The sequence below is a fragment of the Aquarana catesbeiana genome, linkage group LG02 (assembly GCF_042186555.1).
Source record: "Aquarana catesbeiana isolate 2022-GZ linkage group LG02, ASM4218655v1, whole genome shotgun sequence".
In the NCBI taxonomy this organism is placed as follows: Eukaryota; Metazoa; Chordata; class Amphibia; order Anura; family Ranidae; genus Aquarana; species Aquarana catesbeiana.
This window is the reverse complement of record NC_133325.1, coordinates 103,765,525-103,785,685: the sequence shown is the minus strand read 5'-3', so window position 1 is coordinate 103,785,685 and position 20,161 is coordinate 103,765,525. Positions and strand designations below refer to the sequence as shown.

General features: G+C 42.3%; 1 protein-coding gene across 3 annotated transcripts in view; it reads right to left on the bottom strand.

The window, feature by feature from the left end:
- SPART (spartin) overlaps positions 1-20,161 on the bottom strand; it is a 52,158-nt gene that overhangs the window by 13,518 nt on the left and 18,479 nt on the right. For 2 of the 3 annotated variants that reach the window (XM_073613305.1, XM_073613307.1), the window contains exons 2-4: positions 17,273-18,069; positions 9,552-9,776; positions 404-542 (exon numbers count right to left, since the gene is read on the bottom strand). In XM_073613305.1, the coding sequence (XP_073469406.1) occupies positions 404-542; positions 9,552-9,776; positions 17,273-18,067 (1,159 nt within the window). In that variant the 5' untranslated portion in view covers positions 18,068-18,069. The remainder of the gene's footprint in view (positions 1-403; positions 543-9,551; positions 9,777-17,272; positions 18,070-20,161) is intronic. The other variant, XM_073613306.1, reaches the window with a different exon arrangement.

The window sequence follows — 20,161 nt, the reverse complement described above, 5'->3', positions numbered from 1 at the left end:
AATGTGTGATAGGACAACAAAATCCGCTGTCGGAAATTCCGATCGTGTGTACACAAATCCGACGGACAAAGTGCCACGCATGCTCAGAATAAATAAAGAGATGAAAGCTATTGGCCACTGCCCCGTTTATAGTCCCGACGTACGTGTTTTACGTCACCGCGTTCAGAAGGATCGGATTTTCCGACAACTTTGTGTGACCGTGTGTATGCAAGACAAGTTTGAGCCAACATCCGTCGGAAAAAATCCTAGGATTTTGTTGTCGGAATGTCCGAACAAAGTCCGACCGTGTGTACGGGGCATAACCCACACTGAATGGCATCAAACTGCAGCATAAAGTTTTATTTCCACCTGTGCAGGTCTTCAATTGCCAAGCAGATAAAATAGAAATATTATCTTTATTTACCTTGCAGAATTCCTTGGGCAACCTTCTGACTCCATGGTGGCAGGTCATCTTTCTCTATTGGTCCAGGCTCTGGCTCAGGTATGGTGACAACATGCACAGTCTGACTCAAGTCAATGACTTCTTCCGTTGCATCACTGGACTTGAAGAGCAGAAACAAACAATAGAAGGTTTTATTATTTTAGCCATTTACCACCTACACAAGACAAGGTGCCCGTGACCATGAGATTCTGAGGAATGATCCTGTTGCTGATAGACATGATCATATGCCCACTGGCTCTTTCCAATTTCTGCAACCCCACAATGACTGAGGAAGAACAGGCTGGCTTTATCCAGTATAATGATATTATTCTCCAAATGTTAGGCCAGCACCAGCAGTGTGCAAACACACACATACACAATTGTTCTCACTAACAAATGTTTAGCAATTGCTCTTCTGGCTACCATCCATCCCATGTCTAGACACAACTTTTATAGTTGCATTCACATACTGTATGGTGCAATTACACAAATTACAGCCAATTCCTAGACTGGATATTTAAATTCTGGATTCCAATATGTGGCATCCAGAAAAAAAAAAAAAACAAACACTTAAGCCTCATACACGTGAGAATATCGGATGAATGATCGTCTGGTTTTTTTTTTGCATGCTAGTCTCATATCGAAAATTCTCGTACGACAGAATACAATTTCGGAAGCAATGTATTGTATTAGAACGTATTTTTTCATTTCCGAGCGAGCGTAGTCTTGCTCTCCCAATTTTGAAGGCTGTGTATTAATGATCAGATTATCATACGGTCGCTTCAAAAAGTGGTATTTTTTTTTTTCCGATTTTCTGATTGTGTGTACTACTTTAAGTCTAATACAACATGATCAAGTCTATACATGTTGTATCCGAAGAATACGTGCATTTTCTGTATTCCTTGCCTAGCCTCATCCTAGAGGCTTGCCACTGGGAAACCTCTGTGTGGGCCATTCAGGGTCCTGGGTGTGGGAACATATAGATGCCCCCCTCCACTTGGCAAAAGTGAACCTGGCTTTTATATATTTTACACGGCTGTAACAATTACTGATCATTTTATGTAATCACCTTGGCATGCTACAGAGGAGTTTCATGCCTATATGATGTCACTCTTTAATGGCAAATGTTGTGCTTTATTGTAGAAACAAAACCATTTTTTGTGACCTTCTCCTATTATACCTCTGAAGAAGGGATTGAACGCTTCCTGAAAAGGCGTCAGCTGAAACGCGTCGGATGGAGAGGAGATATAGATATATATATATATATATCCCCCAACAAGCTTCCTTGAGGGTTATCACTTTTCTTCATATACAATTGGGGATGTTGCCAACCAGCACATGATTTTCTCTGGTGGCTTTCATTTAAGAGACCACGCAGTGATCCATAATATTTTACAGCTTGAACCAGGCCCACAAATCAGATCACTACATTAGTGAGCAGGAAGAAGAACATATAACAAGTCAATGACTGCACCATACTGACAACAAAGCCAAGGGAAAATAAAAAAAATAATAAAAATGAACATATAAAATATGTGCATATTGCAGGTCACTTTGCCATATCTATATATGTTTTAAAGTACTAAAACTAAAAAGGCAAAACTTTTTTCAGGTTTTGGACAGAGTGGAGATGGAATAGAACCCCTGTCAGTTTTTATTGCCGTCTGTGTCCCAGTTAGGGAGATGCACCCTCTCCATTTGTCCTATTTACCATTATTATTGAGCCCTGGTTCACACCAGTGTGGCTTTGAAATCGCTCTACTTCTGGGCAGTTTCAAAGGCGCAGATCAGTGCAATTTGGACCTCCAATTTCATTGCAGCTTGCGACTTAAAGAGAAACTGCAGTCTGCTCACATAATTTGTAATAAAAACATATTTGTTATTCTGAAGCTTCTTTCCAACCACTTTGCATATTATTTTATATATATCGTGACTCTGTACTTGCAAAATATGCTGCAGAAATCTCCCTCCACTAAGTGTGGCTGCAACCATTGTAGCTGTTGGCAACTGAAGCTGCTGCCTGTTCACTTCGTGGATTTACACAGACAGACATACACCTCCAGCTCGGCAGCTCTCAGTGGCCCTCTTCGGACTCATTCCCCCCTCCCTTCCTGGCCATCTCACGAGAGGGAGAGAGCTGTGCATGTCATAAGCCTAGGAGTTTTACCAGACAACAGGAAGTGGGCTGTATAAGCTATTTACTGGCAGAAAAAAAAAATGTTTTACTATCCAAAGTTAAAAACAACAAGGGCAGAAGATTTAATTGATGGGAAGTTAAAAAAAAAAAAAAAAAAAGAGAAGACTGATGTTCCACTTAAAATTTTTACAGAAGGCAATGCAAGTCACAATGAAATTGGAAGAAAAAAAAAAAAAAAAAAAAAAAAAGTGCAGGAACCTTTATCAAAGTCGCTGCGTGTTGAGTCGCAACGATTTGAATGTTTCTATTGCCAGCAATGGGGTGCGACTTATCATGCGATTTTGAACTCTTAAATCGTATGACAAATCATGCTGGTGTGAACCAGGGCTAAAAAAAATGGAAGTAAATGCAAATCCCCAAATTTGGGCTGTCCCCAGAAAAAGTAATAGAGGGGAAATTTTCCAATGGGGACACTAGTTCTGGTGAACAGTTCTGGTTCTTGTTTTCACTATGGGACAGGAAGTGAAGGGACATGTCCCCCAATGAGACACATGGCAAAAGATAAACTGACAGGGGTTATAACTCTCCCTTAGGCTGGGCACACACACACACACACATACACACATACACACATACACACATACACACATACATACATACACAGTGGGGACGGAAAGTATTCAGACCCCCTTAAATTTTCACTCTGTTATATTGCAGCCATTTGCTAAAATCATTTAAATTCATTTTTTTCCTCATTAATGTACACACAGCACCCCATATTGACAGAAAAACACAGAATTGTTGACATTTTTGCAGATTTATTAAAAAGGAAAAAACTTAAATATCACATGGTCCTAAGTATTCAGACCCTTTGCTCAGTATTTAGTAGAAGCACCCTTTTGATCTAATACAGCCATGAGTCTTTTTGGGAAAGATGCAACAAGTTTTTCACACCTGGATTTGGGGATCCTCTGCCATTCCTCCTTGCAGACCCTCTCCAGTTCTGTCAGGTTGGATGGTAAACGTTGGTGGACAGACATTTTTAGGTCTCTCCAGAGATGCTCAATTGGGTTTAAGTCAGGGCTCTGGCTGGGCCATTCAAGAACAGACACGGAGTTGTTGTGAAGCCACTCCTTCATTATTTTAGATGTGTGCTTAGGGTCATTGTCTTGTTGGAAGGTAAACCTTCGGCCCAGTCTGAGGCCCTGAGCACTCTTGGCCGCATTCATCTTTACCTTGATTGCAACCGGTCGTCCTGTCCCTGCAGCTGAAAAACACCCCCACAGCATGATTCTGCCACCACCATACTTCACTGTTGGGACTGTATTGGACAGGTGATGAGCAGTGCCTGGTTTTCTACACACATACCGCTTACAATTAAGGACAAAAAGTTCTATCCTGGTCTCAGACCAGAGAATCTTATTTCTCACCATCTTGGAGTCCTTCAGGTGTTTTTTTTTTAGCAAACTCCATGCGGGCTTTCATGTGTCTTGCACTGAGGAGAGGCCACTCTGGAGTTCAGCCACAGTGATCTTTGGGTTCTTCTTTACCTCTCTCACAAAGGCTCTTCTCACCCGATAGTTCAATTTGGCCGGACGGCCAGCTCTAGGAAGGGTTCTGGTTGTCCCAAACGTCTTCCATTTAAGGATTATGGAGGCCACTGTGCTCTTAGGAACCTTAAGTGCAGCAGAAATTTTTTTGTAACCTTGGCCAGATCTGTGCCTTGCCACAATTCTGTCTCTGAGCTCTTCAGGCAATTCCTTTGACCTCATGCTTCTCATTTGCTCTGACATGCACTGTGAGCTGTAAGGTCTTATATAGACAGGTGTGTGGCTTTCCTAATCAAGTCCAATCAGTATAATCAAACACAGTTGGACTCAAACGAAGGTGTAGAACCATCTCAAGGATGATCAGAAGAAATGGACAGCATCTGAGTTAAATATATCAGTGTCACAGCAAAGGGTCTGAATACTTAGGACCATGTGACATTTCAGTTTTTCTTTTTTAATAAATCTGCAAAATTGTCAACAATTCTGTGTTTTTCTGTCAATATGGGGTGCTGTGTGTACATTAATGAGGAAAAAATGAACTTAAATGATTTTGGCAAATGGCTGCAATATAACAAAGAGTGAAAAATTTAAGGGGGTCTGAATACTTTCCGTCCCCACTGTATATGCGAATTGGATGCATTTTTAACCACATCCAATTTGCATAACATGTGAAAGACTTTCAATGCAGCCTGTTCACACATCTGCAGGGCGGCCGCGGTGCAGTTTCAGAAAGGGTCCTGTGAGTTTTTGGGTCCGGTTGGAGCGATTTCAGGTAACAATGCGCACCTGAATCACACCTGCACCAGGGGAACAAAAACGCACTGGACTGCCGCACTGAAACCGCTCCCCATATGTGTGAACCCAGCCTTAATCTGTCCAAAATGGAAAAAAACAAACAAAAAAAAAAAAAAAAAACAGTTGCCTATAGTTCTACTTTAAGTTTTAAATAAAATCAAGCTGTAGGTTGGTGTCGGACAAACAAAGCTGAATGTGGAAATTAGACACAGACAAATGCACACCGCCCGCTTTGTTTTATAGACAAACTATTCTTTGTATTTCTGCGATTAATGCAGAATGTTTCACGCGGCATAAACTGGAGAACATCCAATCTGGTACAAAGGAGAAATGTCTGTGCCCTTTGTTCCACAGCTCAGCCATACAGATAAATCTGTAAATAACAAGCACTGAAAAATATCCTGCTGTGTCTACCACGATTATTATTGCAGCCCTCCAAAATGACTAGGGACCCGGGACATCTCACAGTGGTCACTGGAACTTAGTGACTTGACATCCAGCACAATGCCCACCTACTGATGGAACTTTTTCTTAAAATGTAAATAATCTGATTGGTCAGAAAAATAGAAACCCTAGTTTCTGTAGGAGAAGCGAGTCCAGAGAAGAGCCGCCTGACTCCGTATCGTCTGCAATGCAGCACAGGTCTCCAAATGGCACCACAAATCAATGGTCACTGTCCCCACCTAGAACTGGCCTTCATAGCAAGGAGCACGCGGAAGAGCGACGCATGTCAAACAAAACTAAAGAAAATTCCCAGCTTACCTCACCAAACATATCTAAGGCCGGCCATATACAGTTCAAAATTCCTGCCGAACTGGCCCAAGATTTGAACCATTAATGGGCAGGCTGAATGTACCAAGTTAATCAATCGACTTGGGTACAACCAGCCTGCTGGATTCTCTTACAATTATCTCTAGCTCTAGCCGCTAGTGTTTATTATAAGAGTATCCAGCACATGATCTCGGTCTTTTCCCGGCAGGGACAGCTTTCCTCGCATGTGCCCCTCCCCCCCCCCCCCCCCCCCCCAAGGTTTCCCCCTACTCATGTGCCTGCTTTCGTTGGGATTTGGGGTTATGCCTAAAACAAAATGGCACCCATGGTTGCAGGAAAGAAATTATGGCCTGCCTAACAGTTAGGCCCGATTCACACCTATGCAGGTTGCAGTTTGCATATTTCAATACACGCTTTTTATCCATTGAAGTCTTTAGAACCAAAAACCAGAACAAAGTCCCTGGCCCTTTCCATAAAATGCACAGATGTGAACTACATCCTTAGGAAACCATGTTAAATGGACTGTGATGCGTTTCTGCAAAACTGAAAACGCACTAAAAAAAAAAAAAAAAAAATGCATAAGTGTGAACCAGGCCTTAGACAGGATAATTTGGTTGTTTGCAGGCTGGTTCATGAGTTGAGTTGGGAATTTTCTTTGGTTTAGTTCTCCAAACGACACCCCCTAGAGGAGGCCAGAAGAAGTTTTCGCACCCACTGATTCAGTTTTGGATGTGAACACAGGGGTCGATTTACTAAACCAGGAGAGTAAAACGTCTGGTGCAGCTCTGCATAGAAAACCAATCAGCTTCCAGGTCTTTTTTGTCAAAGCTTCATTGAACAAAGTTAGAAGTAGATTGGCTACCATGAAGAGCTGCACCAAATTTTACACTGTTCAGTTTCAGTAAATCAACCCCACAGAGCTACACTATATTGCCAAAAGTATTGGGACACCTGCCAGTACACGCACATGAACATAATGGCATCCCAGTCTTAGTCCGTAGAGTTCAATATTGAGTTGGCCCACCCTTTGCAGCTCTCCTGGGAAGGCTGCCCACAAGGTTTAGGAGTGTGTCTATGGGAATGTTTGACCATTCTTCCAGAAGCACATTTGTAAGGTCAGGCACTGATGTTGGACAAGAAGGCCTGGCTTGCAGTCTTCACTCTAATTCCTCACAAAACTGTTCTATCGGGTTGAGGTCAGGACTCTGTGCAGGCCAGTTAAGTTCCTCCACCCTAAACTCGCTCATCCATGTCTTTATGGACCTTGTTTGTGCACTGATGCACAGTCATGTTGGAACAGATAGGGACCATCCGCAAATAGTTCCCACCAAGATGGGAACATGAAATTTTCCAAAATGTCTTGGTATGCTGACGCCTTTATGCCCTGTACACACCACGGTCGGACATTGATCGGACATTCCGACAACAAAATCCATGGATTTTTTCCGACGGAAGTTGGCTCAAACTTGTCTTGCATACACACGGTCACACAAAGTTGTCGGAAAATCCTATAGTTCTGAATGCGGTGACGTAAAACACGTACGTCGGGACTATAAACGGGGCAGTAGCCAATAGCTTTCGTCTCTTAATTTATTCTGAGCATGCGTGGCACTTTGTGCTTTGGATTTGTGTACACACGATCGGAATTTAATCGATCGGATTTTGTTGTCGGAAAATGTTATATCCTGCTCTCAAACTTTGTGTGTCGGAAATTCCGACGGAAAAAGTCCGATGGAGCCCACACACGATTGGAATTTCCGACAACAGAATCCGATCGCACTTTTTCCGTCGGAAAATCCGACCGTGTGCACAGGGCATAAGAGTTCCCTTCACTGGAACGAAGTGGCCAGGCCCAACCCCTGAAAAACAACCCCACACCATAATCCCCCCTCCACCAAATGATTTAGACCAGTGCACAAAGCAAGGTCCATAAAGACATGGATGAGCGAGTTTGGGGTGGAGGAACTTAAACTGGCCTGCACAGAGTCCTGACCTCAACCCGATAGGACAACTTTGAGATGAATTAGAGCGGAGACTTCGAGCCAGGCCTTCTCATCCACATCAGTGCCTGACCTCACAAATGTGCTTCTGGAAGAATGGTCAAACATTTCCATAGACACATTCCTAAACCTTGTGGACAGCCTTCCCAGAAGAGTTGAAGCTGTTATAGCTTTACAGGGGGGGGCCAACCCTATGAACAAAAACTGGGATGCTATTAACCCCTTCCGGACCACCCATCGCATATATACTGTGGCAGGGCGGCCCGGCTGTGCAAAATGATGTACCTGTACGTGATTTTGTGAACGCGATCTGGGGCACGTGTGCCGTGGACACAGAGGGAGCCTCTGGGACCCACCGATCATTTGGAGGAAATGCAGAACTGTGGTCTGCCTATGTAAACAAGGCAGACCACTGTTCTGTCAGGGAGGAAATGAGAGATGTTGTGTTTCTGCTAAGCAGAAACACGGATCTTTCTTTTCGTCAAGTGCATCCACTCCCCCCCCCAGTTAGAATGCACTCCCTAGGAGCACTCTTAACCCCTTCCCTGCCAGTGTCATCTATACAGTGAATTTTTTTTTTTAGCACTGATCATTGTATTGGCGTCACTGGTCACCAAAAAGTGTCACTTGGTGTCAGATTTCCACCGCAATGTCGCAGTTCCGATAAAAATCCCTGATCGCCGCCATTACTAGTAAAAACAATAAAAAAAAAATGTCTTTATCAGTTAAGGCCAATATGTATTCTGCTACAAGTCCATAAATCTATTGAATAGTTTGTAGACGCTATAAAACTTTTCCACAAACCAATCAATATAAGCTTATTGGGATTTTTTTACCAAAAACTTGCAGAAGAATACATATTGATGAAGAAATTTGATTTTTTTACTGGATATGTTGTATAACGGAAAGTAAAAATATATATATTTTTTCAAAATTGTTTATAGATCAAAAAACAAAAAAAAAAAAAACGCAGAGGATCAAATACTACTAAAAGAAAGCACTATTTCTGGAAAAAACAAAAAAAAAAAAAAAACAAAAAAAAAAACACGACATCAATTTTGTGTACAGCGTCGCACAACTTTCAGTTAAAGTAATGCAGTGCCGTATCACAAAAAATGGCCTGATCAGAAAGGGGGTAAAACCTTCCGAAGCTGAAGTGGTTAAAGTTCATGTGCATGTAAAGGCAGGCGTTTTGGTAATATAGTGTAGGTCACATTCCTTTCTTTACAAACGGTGATCTAACATAATTCCATTTTCCAATAGGCTCCAAGGACAAGTACAAATGCATGTTCATTGAAGGTTCAGTTATACTTTAACTTCACTTTTAATAAAGTGGTCCTATACATGTGGAAGGATAAACTGGCCTGCTACAATTAATGGGGAAAGCGCTTGGGGTTTTGTTTAAGACACATCCAGTGTTTTATAACCGATTGCTCAAAATAAAAATTGAACTGTGTATGGTGGACTGTCACGACTTTGACATTCAGGTGAGAGTTTTTCTAATCAAAGAGTTTATAAAATTGTTTTTCATACGGACAGCAGAACAGTGATTCAGGGAGAGCCATCATTGGATGGAAAAAAAAAATCACTTTTCAAAATCCTGAAATGAGTGTTCCATCTCCACCAAAAATACAAAGAGGGATGTAAATCCCTTGTGCCCACTTCATAACTATTCAATATATAAAAACCACCTTTACAAATAAAACCTCAAATACAAGATCCCAGCACCTGCCAAGTGCTTAGAGTCTAAGCCTCAGACATTCAATGCCTAAAAAGTGTACGAAGCTCTTGTGGGTCAAGAAGTGCAAGTCTCCCATTGTGAGGATCATGTTTTAGGCAAATGACATATATGAGGACTTTGTGTTGATTCTAGTTACCATATAGCGGTGATCTCTTTCTTTTACCTGGATCCTCAGATCAGACATTTGTTTCAAAAGATCTTCAAAGAGCTCCAGGTCAGCGGCGGGCAGCTCAGCCGAGAGTACCACCCCTACGTAGGATCCTTGGGTCTCGGACATCATGTCTGGGAACATGTAGACCCCTGTGTTAGAGCGTAGTACAGGGGACTGAGTGCACATGAGAGGGTACAGCCAATCACAGACCTAACAATTAAAAGACAAAAATTGTTAAAAACAGTCATGGTACAATATGAATAAGAAATAAAGCCCTGATATGCACACAGTGAACACATACTTCCCATCTTAAAATGCATTCAGCAGGCAGGACAGCCCCAGCACATAACGGCCTTGCTTCTTGTATCTGGTATTGAAGGAACACCACTTGCTATGCCATGAGAATATAAAGGCCAGGTATTCCGCAACATCTCCAAAACTCTCCCTTGTTATCTCTCGCCTCGACTATTGCAACTCCTTCTCATTGGCCTACCTCTCCATCTCCTCTTCAGTCTATCATGAATGCTGCTGCCAGACTTATCCACCTTACCAACCGCTCAGTGTCTGCCAACCCTCTCCTCCAATCCCTACACTGGCTCCCAATCACCCAGCGAATTAAATTCAAAATACTAACCACAACATACAAAGCCATTCGCTACTCTGCCCCGAGCTACATCACCAATCTGGTCTCCAAATATCACCCAAATCGTCCTCTCCGCTCTTCTCAAGATCTCCTACTCTCAAGCTCTCTCATCTCTTCCACCCATGCTCGTCTCCAGGATTTCTCCAGAGCCTCTCCCATCCTCTGGAACTCGCTACCTCAATCCGGGTAGATCCTACTTTTGCCATCTTCAGGCGATCCCTGAAAACTCATCTGTTCAGGGAAGCCTATCACGTCTCCAACGAATCATTTACCACTTCCATCAGCTCATTCCCCACAGCTACAACCCTACCACCTGCCCCACCCTATTAGATTGTAAGCTCTTCGGAGCAGGGCCCTGTTAATCCTCTTGTATTATAACTGTATGGTCTCCTTTTTATATTGTAAAGCGCTGCGTAAACTGTTGGCGCTATATAAATCCTGTATAATAATAATAATAATAATAATAATTCTCAGGCCCACCCAGGGTATGCCTCTTGCTGCTTTCCACACAGGCAGCTGCACAGCATAGAATTGTGTGACAAAAATCTCAAGTATTGCCCAGTAGCACACGCGAGAATTGCAGATAAACACGTTTAAGGAGTACGCACGTGCCTGCTTTTGGTGTGGTTTTGGGTTAGCCCTAAAACATGGTGCCTGTGACATATCAGTGAAGAATAAATGTATGGCCTGTGACATATCAGTGAAGACTTATATTAAAAGTCAGTAATATAGTGCAGTGCTGATAATCCTATCACGCATCCGCTGCGTTCACTGAGGTCTTGCCTAATCTGGATTCCCTTTACTGGACACCCAGGTCAGTGTTGTCAGCTGTCAGTATTTTTAATGGCCAGTAAGAAATGGGTATTTTTCTCATGCCAGTAACAGGAAAAATTTTGCCAGTAAAAAATATGGCTGTGACGCTTGGCACTGTGTATTTACAGTTTTGGTTTGGAGCTTACAGAGACCATCTAGGTGCCTGCTACAGTGTGTTTGGGCGGCGCTGGTGGAGGAGGCAGGTCTGGAAGTGATGGTGCCTGAGTGTGTTGTGTGATGACATGGTGCAAGGGAGACAAGCAGAGTGGGTGGAGCCTTGTGTGCGGGACGGGAGCAAGGCAAGCCTGCAGTGGGACTATTAGTGCTGTTTGGACTGAAGGGACCACCTGGCACGGAGAGAGGTTGTCACTGACTCAGGAGGAGAAGACGTGTCGTGTCGGTGAGGTGTCATCATCACCTGTGCTGCTGCACCCTGCTGTCAGTGTCACTGTGAGAGTCAATTTTATGTGTGTGTACGCCCATTCTAATTTCTTGCCCTCCTGAGTCCTGTCCCTGAGCTACTTACCTACTATAAACAAAAATAAAATAAGAAATATGTTTTCGCCTTATTATCTACCTTAAGTCACATTGATAATTGCACATTGTACTTGTTTGTAGCCTAAATACTAAAATTTGCACTTAAAACAAATTTGGTAAATTTTGGAAATGCCAGTAAAAACTTGGCCGTGCCAATACATTTTGGGTGTAATGTCAGTAAATTTCAATCTGGTAGGTTGGCAACACTTCTTCAGGTCACTCTGCTACTGCACATGCAGGGTTGTTATAGAGACAGAATAATCCAATGCAGATCCTAGTAAGGCTCCATTCACACTAGTGTGACTTGTCATGTGACTTGATAAAATACAGTGGACCAACACCAGCAGATGATATGGCTCCCTAATCATCATGGAATGTGGAAAATGTTGCATTTTATTTGGAAATCGAGGTCCCAGAGTCTGGAGGAAGAGTGGAGAGGCACAGAATCCAAGTTACATGAGGTCCAGTGTGAAGTTTCCACAGTCAGTGATGATTTGGGGAGTCATGTCATCTGCTGGTGTTGGTCCATTGAGTTTTATCAATCCAAAGTCAGCGCAGCCCTCTACCAGGAAAATCTAGAGCACTTCATGCTTCCCTCTGCTGACCAGCTTTATGGAGATGCTGATTTCTTTTTCCAGCAGGACTTGTCACTTGCCCACACTACCAAAAGTACCAATACCTGGTTTAATAATCATGGTATCACTGTGCTTGATTGGCCAGCAAACTGTACTATACAGTGCATGGACATACTTTTCAGTAAGCCAAACATTACTGTATTAAATTTTTTTTTTTTTTATAATTGTGCTTATGTAATATTCTAATTCTCTGAGATACTGAATTTTGGGTTTTCACTAGCTGTAAGCCATAATCATCGAACAATAAATAAAAAAAAAAAAAAAAAAAGAAGGAAGAAATGCTTGAAATATCACTCTAATTAATCTATATAAATATATGAATTTCACTTTTTGAATTTAATTACTGAAATAAAATTAAATTAACTTTCTACAAAGGCCGTAGCTGCTTACTAAGAAAATGAACCCTAGTGTTTTGCACGCTTTTGGTCTTATTTATTTATTTCAGGTACTTATATAGCGCCGTCAATTTACGCAGCGCTTTACATATACATTATACATTCACATCAGTCCCTACACCCTCAAGGAGCTTACAATCTAAGGTCCCTAACTCACATTCATACATACTAGGGCCAATTTAGACAGGATCCAATTAACCTACCAGCATGTCTTAGGAGTGTGTGAGGAAACCGGAGTACCCGGAGGAAACCCACGCAGACACAGGGAGAACATGCAAACTCCAGGCAGGTAGTGTTGTGGTCGGGATTCGAACCAGCGACCCTTCTTACTGCTAGGCGAGAGTGCTAGGCGACCCTTCTTACTTGTTTCCAGATGCATATTTAGCAGATTTAAAACGGTCATGTAGTCGTATGTTTTGAGCCATGCAGTCAGCTTAGATAAACTGTGCATAGTTCAGTTGTTTAAATAAATGTTTTATCACATATTCATACAAGATATAATAAATGAAATGCTAAAGGGCTAATCATAAAAAAAAAAAAAAAAAAAAAAAAATCCACAAAACGAGAACATAAAATAAGATTGGATACAGAATATGCTAAAATGCTGCATTAGAAAAATGTTTGCAAAGAAAATGAAAAAAAGCCATGCAATAAAAAGAGAAAAAAAATAAAAAAGAAGAAAAAAAAAAAGAAAGAACCGTGCAGCTTATTTGGCGTGGCGGCAGACCATTATTCTTCCGTCTATAAATATTTGATGCGTTAACCTCTCTGTTTCTCTGGTGCTACAGTTTAAGTATTTAAGAATTCAGTATATAGATCACTATCCTGAATACAGTGCATCGTCTTCATAGTTGTAGGTAGGCTTGTTTGGATGTTTTAGAACTCTATGTGATCATTCATTAGTGTATCATTTTCTTTTGTTCAGTTCACATACATAAAATATAGGTGTGGAATTGTTATATCCTAGAGTGACTGTCAGTAACAGAAATCAGTCTAGAAAGGCCTCTCTCTGCTAAAGAACAGAGTAAATACCCATTTCTGCTGAAGGCTGATCCATTAAAAGGGAAGTCCACCAAGAAGCCATCATTTTTTGCGAGTATCGATCGCCTGCATCCGCTACTGCGCTCAATGGTTTCTCCTACTTGTCCCCATGTCATCACACAACACAGTAGTGATTTGGAGGCAAGTGGGGCAAACCATAGAGAGCTGCAGGGAACATAGAAGGCAGACACTCACAGAAGTGGTTTCTTGGTGAAGTTCAAATAACGATTTCTCTTTAAATCGGAACGAAAGTTCCATGGTCACAAACTGCAAGCAGGCTCATTATTGCAAAAGAGTCGCGTAATGTCTCTTCTGCAATAAAATACACCTACTTGCCTACTGAAAGCATTCTCCGACATGTAAACAGATGCGCATGCGTAGCTCCGTTTACATCGCCAGCTCTTATTGGAGCAATGTTCAGCATTTGCGCTCCTTTTATCAGAGATGCCTTTCTGGCCTGGTTTCTTTTACAAATTTTTAACATAATCACTGCAAGGCAATATTATTCCGGAACTTTTGACTTATCTTCATCTCTAATACCTCCTATTTCTGTTTTTTACCACAGACACTTAATAAAAGATCAGTTAAGGTGGCCATATATGCAGGCTGAACAAGAAAAAAAAAAAAAAAAAAAACTTGAGATTCCTCCATCCATGCTATACAGTGCAGTTGGACGAATCTCCTGCCGTGCCTATTGCATTTTGTCTGCCGAAAGGGCCACCCTCAAGAGAATTTCGACATGTTCCTCAAGAATCAGCTGAAATTCATACAGGCCATAGCCAGCTTGATTGTCAACCAGGCAGTATTTTAAGGGGGTGAATGTCCCTACTGATCAACAGTAACCTAGAGCAGTGTTTGTCAACGTAAAAAGTATAGGGGGGCCCTCAAACGCAGCCCCTGATGTCCCCAAAGGGCCACATTATATATAATGCTACAGAAGACTGTCATAGACTGAAAACTTACTGGAGGAGATGGTCAGAGATGTCATGCTGTAGGACACAGAGACTAGGGATGTTTTATTAAAGGACCCTCTACAAATCACTTCTCTCACTACTGACCGCTGGGGACCGATGGCTGCACTTCAAACCACCAATGGGCCAAAATGTGGCCCTCAGGCTGGACAACAGGGATCTAAACTACTGCAAGTTGCTACACCTACACCTATATTCAGTTTGTTACAATAGCAGTGAATGAACAAAAAAAAAAAAAAAACCACACCATGTGACTGTACAATGGTAGTAGTCAAACTGGTATGTTCATCACATGAATGGGTAGGGCCTGCATGTGACTGAAATGTCAACAATGGGAAGAAAAAGAAAAAAAGAAAAAAAAAAAAAAAAAAAAAAAAAAAAAAGATAAAAAAAAGTACTCCAATCTCAAACCCCACCAGTATTTTCAAATTTACTAAAATAAAAGTAGTAAACCTATGTACTTTGTTAAGCATATATAGCTTACAGAGTTTCATAGTGGACACAGCATACAGATATGTGACATTTAACTTCCTAAACATTTATGTCATATAAATAGTGTCTCTGGCATGAACTGATCCCAGAATCACACTGTTGCCATTCAACGGATCCAACCCCTAATCCACTATACCAAGTATTGGTCTGCAAAGGGCTTGCGTGTTTAAGAGACAAATATATTTTAAGGTCTCTGAGTTCTGTTTCCCCACAGGGTATTGTCTGCTTCACATGGGCTTCAGCTTGTATAAAGAGCAGTGTGAACAGGAAGCTCTGACAAACCATTTGCAGAGCTTTCAGCAAGTTTTTAAAGTACCATTTCGCCCTCATGCACACAGGCTGTTAAAAAAACGTTATGAAAACGCCAGTATCTTTGCAGTGAATTTTTTTAACTTTTTTCAGCTTTTTTCAGCGTTTTTGCAATAGCGTTTTTTAGCGTTTTTGAGCGTTTTTCCGCGTTAGCGTTTTGAGCGTTTTTGAGCGTTTGAGCGTTTTTCAGCGTTTTTGAGCGTTTTTCAGTGTTAGAACATTTTTACAGCTGAAAAACGTCTTTCAGAACGCACTGGTCCTGGGTTTTTTTAAGCCCTCATGCACACAGGCTGTTAAAAAAACGTTATGAAAACGCCAGTATCTTTGCAGTGAATTTTTTTAACTTTTTTCAGCGTTTTTGCAATAGCGTTTTTTAGCGTTTTTGAGCGTTTTTCCGCGTTAGCGTTTTGAGCGTTTTTGAGCGTTTTTAAGCGTTTGAGCGTTTTTGAGCGTTTTTGAGCGTTTTTCAGTGTTAGAACGTTTTTACAGCTGAAAAACGTCTTTCAGAACGCACTGGACCTGGGTTTTTTTTACAGCTTAAAAACGCTTATGCCACTTGCAGCTTAAAAACGCCTAGGTGGGCATGAAGCCATAGACTAACATAGACAGGCCTTTTTAAGCTGCAAAAAAAGCTCAAAAAAGCAGCTGTAAAAACGTCCATGTGCATGAGGACTCACAGCTTAAAAACGCTTATGCCACTTGCAGCTCAAAAACGCCTAGGTGGGCATGAAGCCATAGACTAACATAGACAGGCCTTTTTAAGCTGCAAAAAAAGCTCAAAAAAGCAGCTGTAAAAACGTCCATGTGCATGAGGACTTCAGCTTCAGCTTGTAAATGTTGAACACAGAGCCTAATGGCAGTGCTGATTGCCACTTTAAACAAGCTGCTAGCGGGGTTTAGCACTTCTTGAAACTTGATGAAAGCCTGCAGAACCCTGCTAGCAGCTTTCTTAAAAGTGGCAATCAACACTCTCATTAGGATCGGTTTAATATTTACAAGCTGGAGCTGAATGGTAATTTAAAAGCTTCAACAAAGCTTGCTGTTCACACTGCTCTTATACAAGCTGAAACCCATGTGAAGCTGGCCTAAAAGGTAATGGGCTAGTACCAATTATAGGACTCACTGTACATTGATCAGTGTAGATGAGGCTATACAAATCAGCAGGCACTGCTAAAGCCGATCAGCAGGCAAGCAAATAAAAATAATTGAAAATGGTATAGTTCTTTTGTTCCACAAACGTTTGAGTTTCACAGACCTCTGCTACATTGCACAGCCAATGGGTGGCACCATTTTTTTTCACAGTGAAGAGATGTGGCGCAGATAACTGTGCACTTTTTAATTTTTCACAGCCATAAACACAGGGACAATGGAAAAGGTTAAAGTGCTTATGGATCTAAAGTGCCATACACATCCTTGCTATACAATTTATAAGGCAGGCCATACACGGTTCGAATCTTGGGCAGTCCCTGCAGAACCGGTCAAGATTCGAACCGTGTATGGCCTGGCTAAATGTACCGAGTTGATCCATCGATCAACTTCCGGCAGGGACTGCTTCTCACCATGAGAAGACAATGGCTCTGCAGGAGGGATTCCTGCATCAACACTGTCTGTGTTGATGGTGAATCAAGTGAAATTTGCTTTGGTGTATGGCTGGCCTAAGCATCTGTGGTGGATTGGAGCCTGGAGATGTTTGTGCTCGGACTGCATTAAGTGGATTATGTGCAACTCACCACACACACACACACACACACACACACACACACACACACACACACAAACACACACACTTGGGTATATAGAGGTTTACCTGTTGTTGCCAATTTGACCTGTAGCACCCAATTAAAAAAAATAGTCAGCTTATGTCTCTTACCTGGAGAAAAGCTGGAGGCCGGTTCTGAGCCATTTCGCTGTCAGTGTCCATGAACTTGATAATGCGAAGATAGCCAGGATACGAGGGAGCGCTCACTAGTCCATCTGGTGTTACAAAGAAGATCTGAACTCCTCTTGGAATAAGTATAAGTTCCTCTGCATCAACCCCCAAACTCTGCACTGGAGGCGGCTGTGCGGTCATTGAATAGAAGTCATCTCCTACTATAGAGTGTTCCCCAGATTCTGTGCCATAAGAGACTGTGAAATGTCCATCTGTGGCTTGGGGGGTGTATGCTGGTGGTGCAATGGCACCTTCTGTGAAGGGATTTATTGGATTGTCTGTTGGTATACAAGGGATGAGGCCTGCTGGCTCAGCAGGGAATGGAGGCATCTTTGGCAGTGGTGGTCTTCCAGGCCTTTCCTTCTCGACTACTGGCAGTGATGGGTATAGAGGAAGGGCTGGTGCAGCAGAAGGTTCTGGAACATGGCCTGTCATACTCTGTTGTAGGATGTTCAGTCTGGTATAGACATTCTGTAAAGTCTCCTGCATCTTTACTTGCATTTGTCTTGCGGAATCCCAAGCTGGACCAATATACTCAGGTGCCTGCAAGGAAACGCCCAATCCTCTTAGCAAATGCTCCTGGCCTTGTCTGTAAAAGTTACGTGCGTCTTCCTTGTAACCATTTTCATCTGCGTTCAAACCTTTATTGATGTATAAAAAGGCTCTCCTGTATTCTTCCTCGATACTGCGAATTAAGGCGTTTTCCTGCATCTCTGGAAGCAGTTGCTTCTCCATCACTGAAATGACAAAACAAAAAAATAAATAAATCAATAAACAATTATATATGAATAATAAAATTTATTAATATATATATATATATATATATATATATATATATATATATATATATATATATACACACATACACATACACACACACACACACACACACACACACACTCATGTAAAACACTTGCAGAAAAAGTTGTGGAAAACTAGTCAGTCTTATCAAACATTTGGCAAACCACGTTGGTTTAGCAATGTCTGACTGATGGGCCATAACATTCATGTCTTCTCCTATGCCAAAAGAAGGGGGAAGGGAGAAAGGGGAAGAAGAGGAAGGGTTGGGATAGCCGTCTAAATAAAGAGATCAACTCAGTTTTTCCTGGTGTCAGTAAGAGCCCACCTCCTCTATCACCCACATCACAATGATCTTCCTTGAATTCTTCAGTGATCCACCCCTGTTAATGTTATCAGGTTCAATTAGCAAAACGAAAAAAACACCAGGACAAGTAATCTCACGTGACAGTTATTTTCAGCTGAGTCCAATGAGATTTGAAAACTACACTCACATGCTCTGACAATGTATAAAGTTTTCTGAACTGTGTAAAGTTTCCTGAACTGAGCCTATATTGTTTCCTTCTTTCACCTACAGAAGGTGTAGAGCAGGCATGTCAAACCTAAAGTGGCAGTAAACCATTACACATATACCCAGTGAAGTGACTGGCCTCAGGTGATACACAGATGAAACAAATCCTCCTACACAAGTTGTACCTGTTTTCCTGCAGTCTTCTCTTTTCTACATCCATTCAAAGTGCAGAATTTCTCAAACTGTCTGAGCATTCAGAAAAAAAAAGGGGGCAGAGAGCTGAAGTTACACTCTGCAGAGCTCAGTGAGGAGAGCTCCGAGAGCTGATTGGAGGGAAGGGACACACCCCCCTTCACACAGGAACAGAGCTGAGGCTGTCAATCAGCTGGAGATCCCTCCCCTGTCACCATTTTTCTCTTGGCTTTAGGAAAACTTGTCAGAAGCGACTCATACAGGATAGCAGGGCAACGACGCAGCAGACAGAAATGACACAAGTACACGCTATAGACGAATATGCTTTGTTCATATTTTATGTCTGAGAACTGCAACCACTTTAAGTTCAAGGATAAGCTGCAGAAGTAGTTGCGCCTTCATCTGTAGGCCACACCAACAATCATGCCCACACGCACACACCAGTGACTCACCTGGAGCTGCCGCCACGCTAACTGCTGTGCCTGCACACTGCCCAACAGCCACATCGGTTATTGAGCTGTGTGATGGGCATGAAGAAGGCCACGAGATGGGTGGTAGTAAAGCTGGCCCATACATGGGTTGAATTCCAAACAAATTTTCTTTCAAAAATCGTAATTATGAATTTTTGTTCGAATTTCGCACCATTAGTGCAACGGTTGATTTTCATGCGGCCATCGAATTTAAGTGATCTAAATGTTGGAATTTTTTTGAAAAACGAACAAGTTTCTAATCACTGATGGGAAATTTAACTGCTTGCCGTCCGCCCACCGTCACAGCGAGGCGGTGCGGCTCTCCTTCTGGGATAAAGTCATGCAACGTCGTCCCAGAACAGCCGCTCTCGGGCACACAGCGTGGCGGCTGCGCCGTGTTGCTAGGACATGGCGCGACCCCGATCTCCGTAAAGAGCTGCCAGTAAGGCTCTTTAACCATGTGATCGGCTGTGTCCAATCACAGCCGGTCACATGTAAACACGGAGATGCCATAATCCGCTCTCATCTCCTCACACCGACAGTGCGTGGCGAGGAGAGATGATCAGCGCATCTCCTCCCAGGGGGCATCAAGACATGTAATCAGGGCACTGATCATCAGTGCCCTGATTACAATAACATGCCACCAGTGCCAGCAATCAGTGCCCATTAGTGATGCCAGTCAGTGCTGCTCATCAGTGCCCATAAGTGCGGCATATTAGTGTCTCCTTATCAGTGCCACCTAATCAGCGCCACCTCATCAGTGGAAAGAAAGGAAAATTCCCGGCCACTAAAGGTCTTTTCTGTAGCAACGCGAGGTGAAATTGAAGGCTGGTTGGTTGGTCGAATTTCGACATCAAT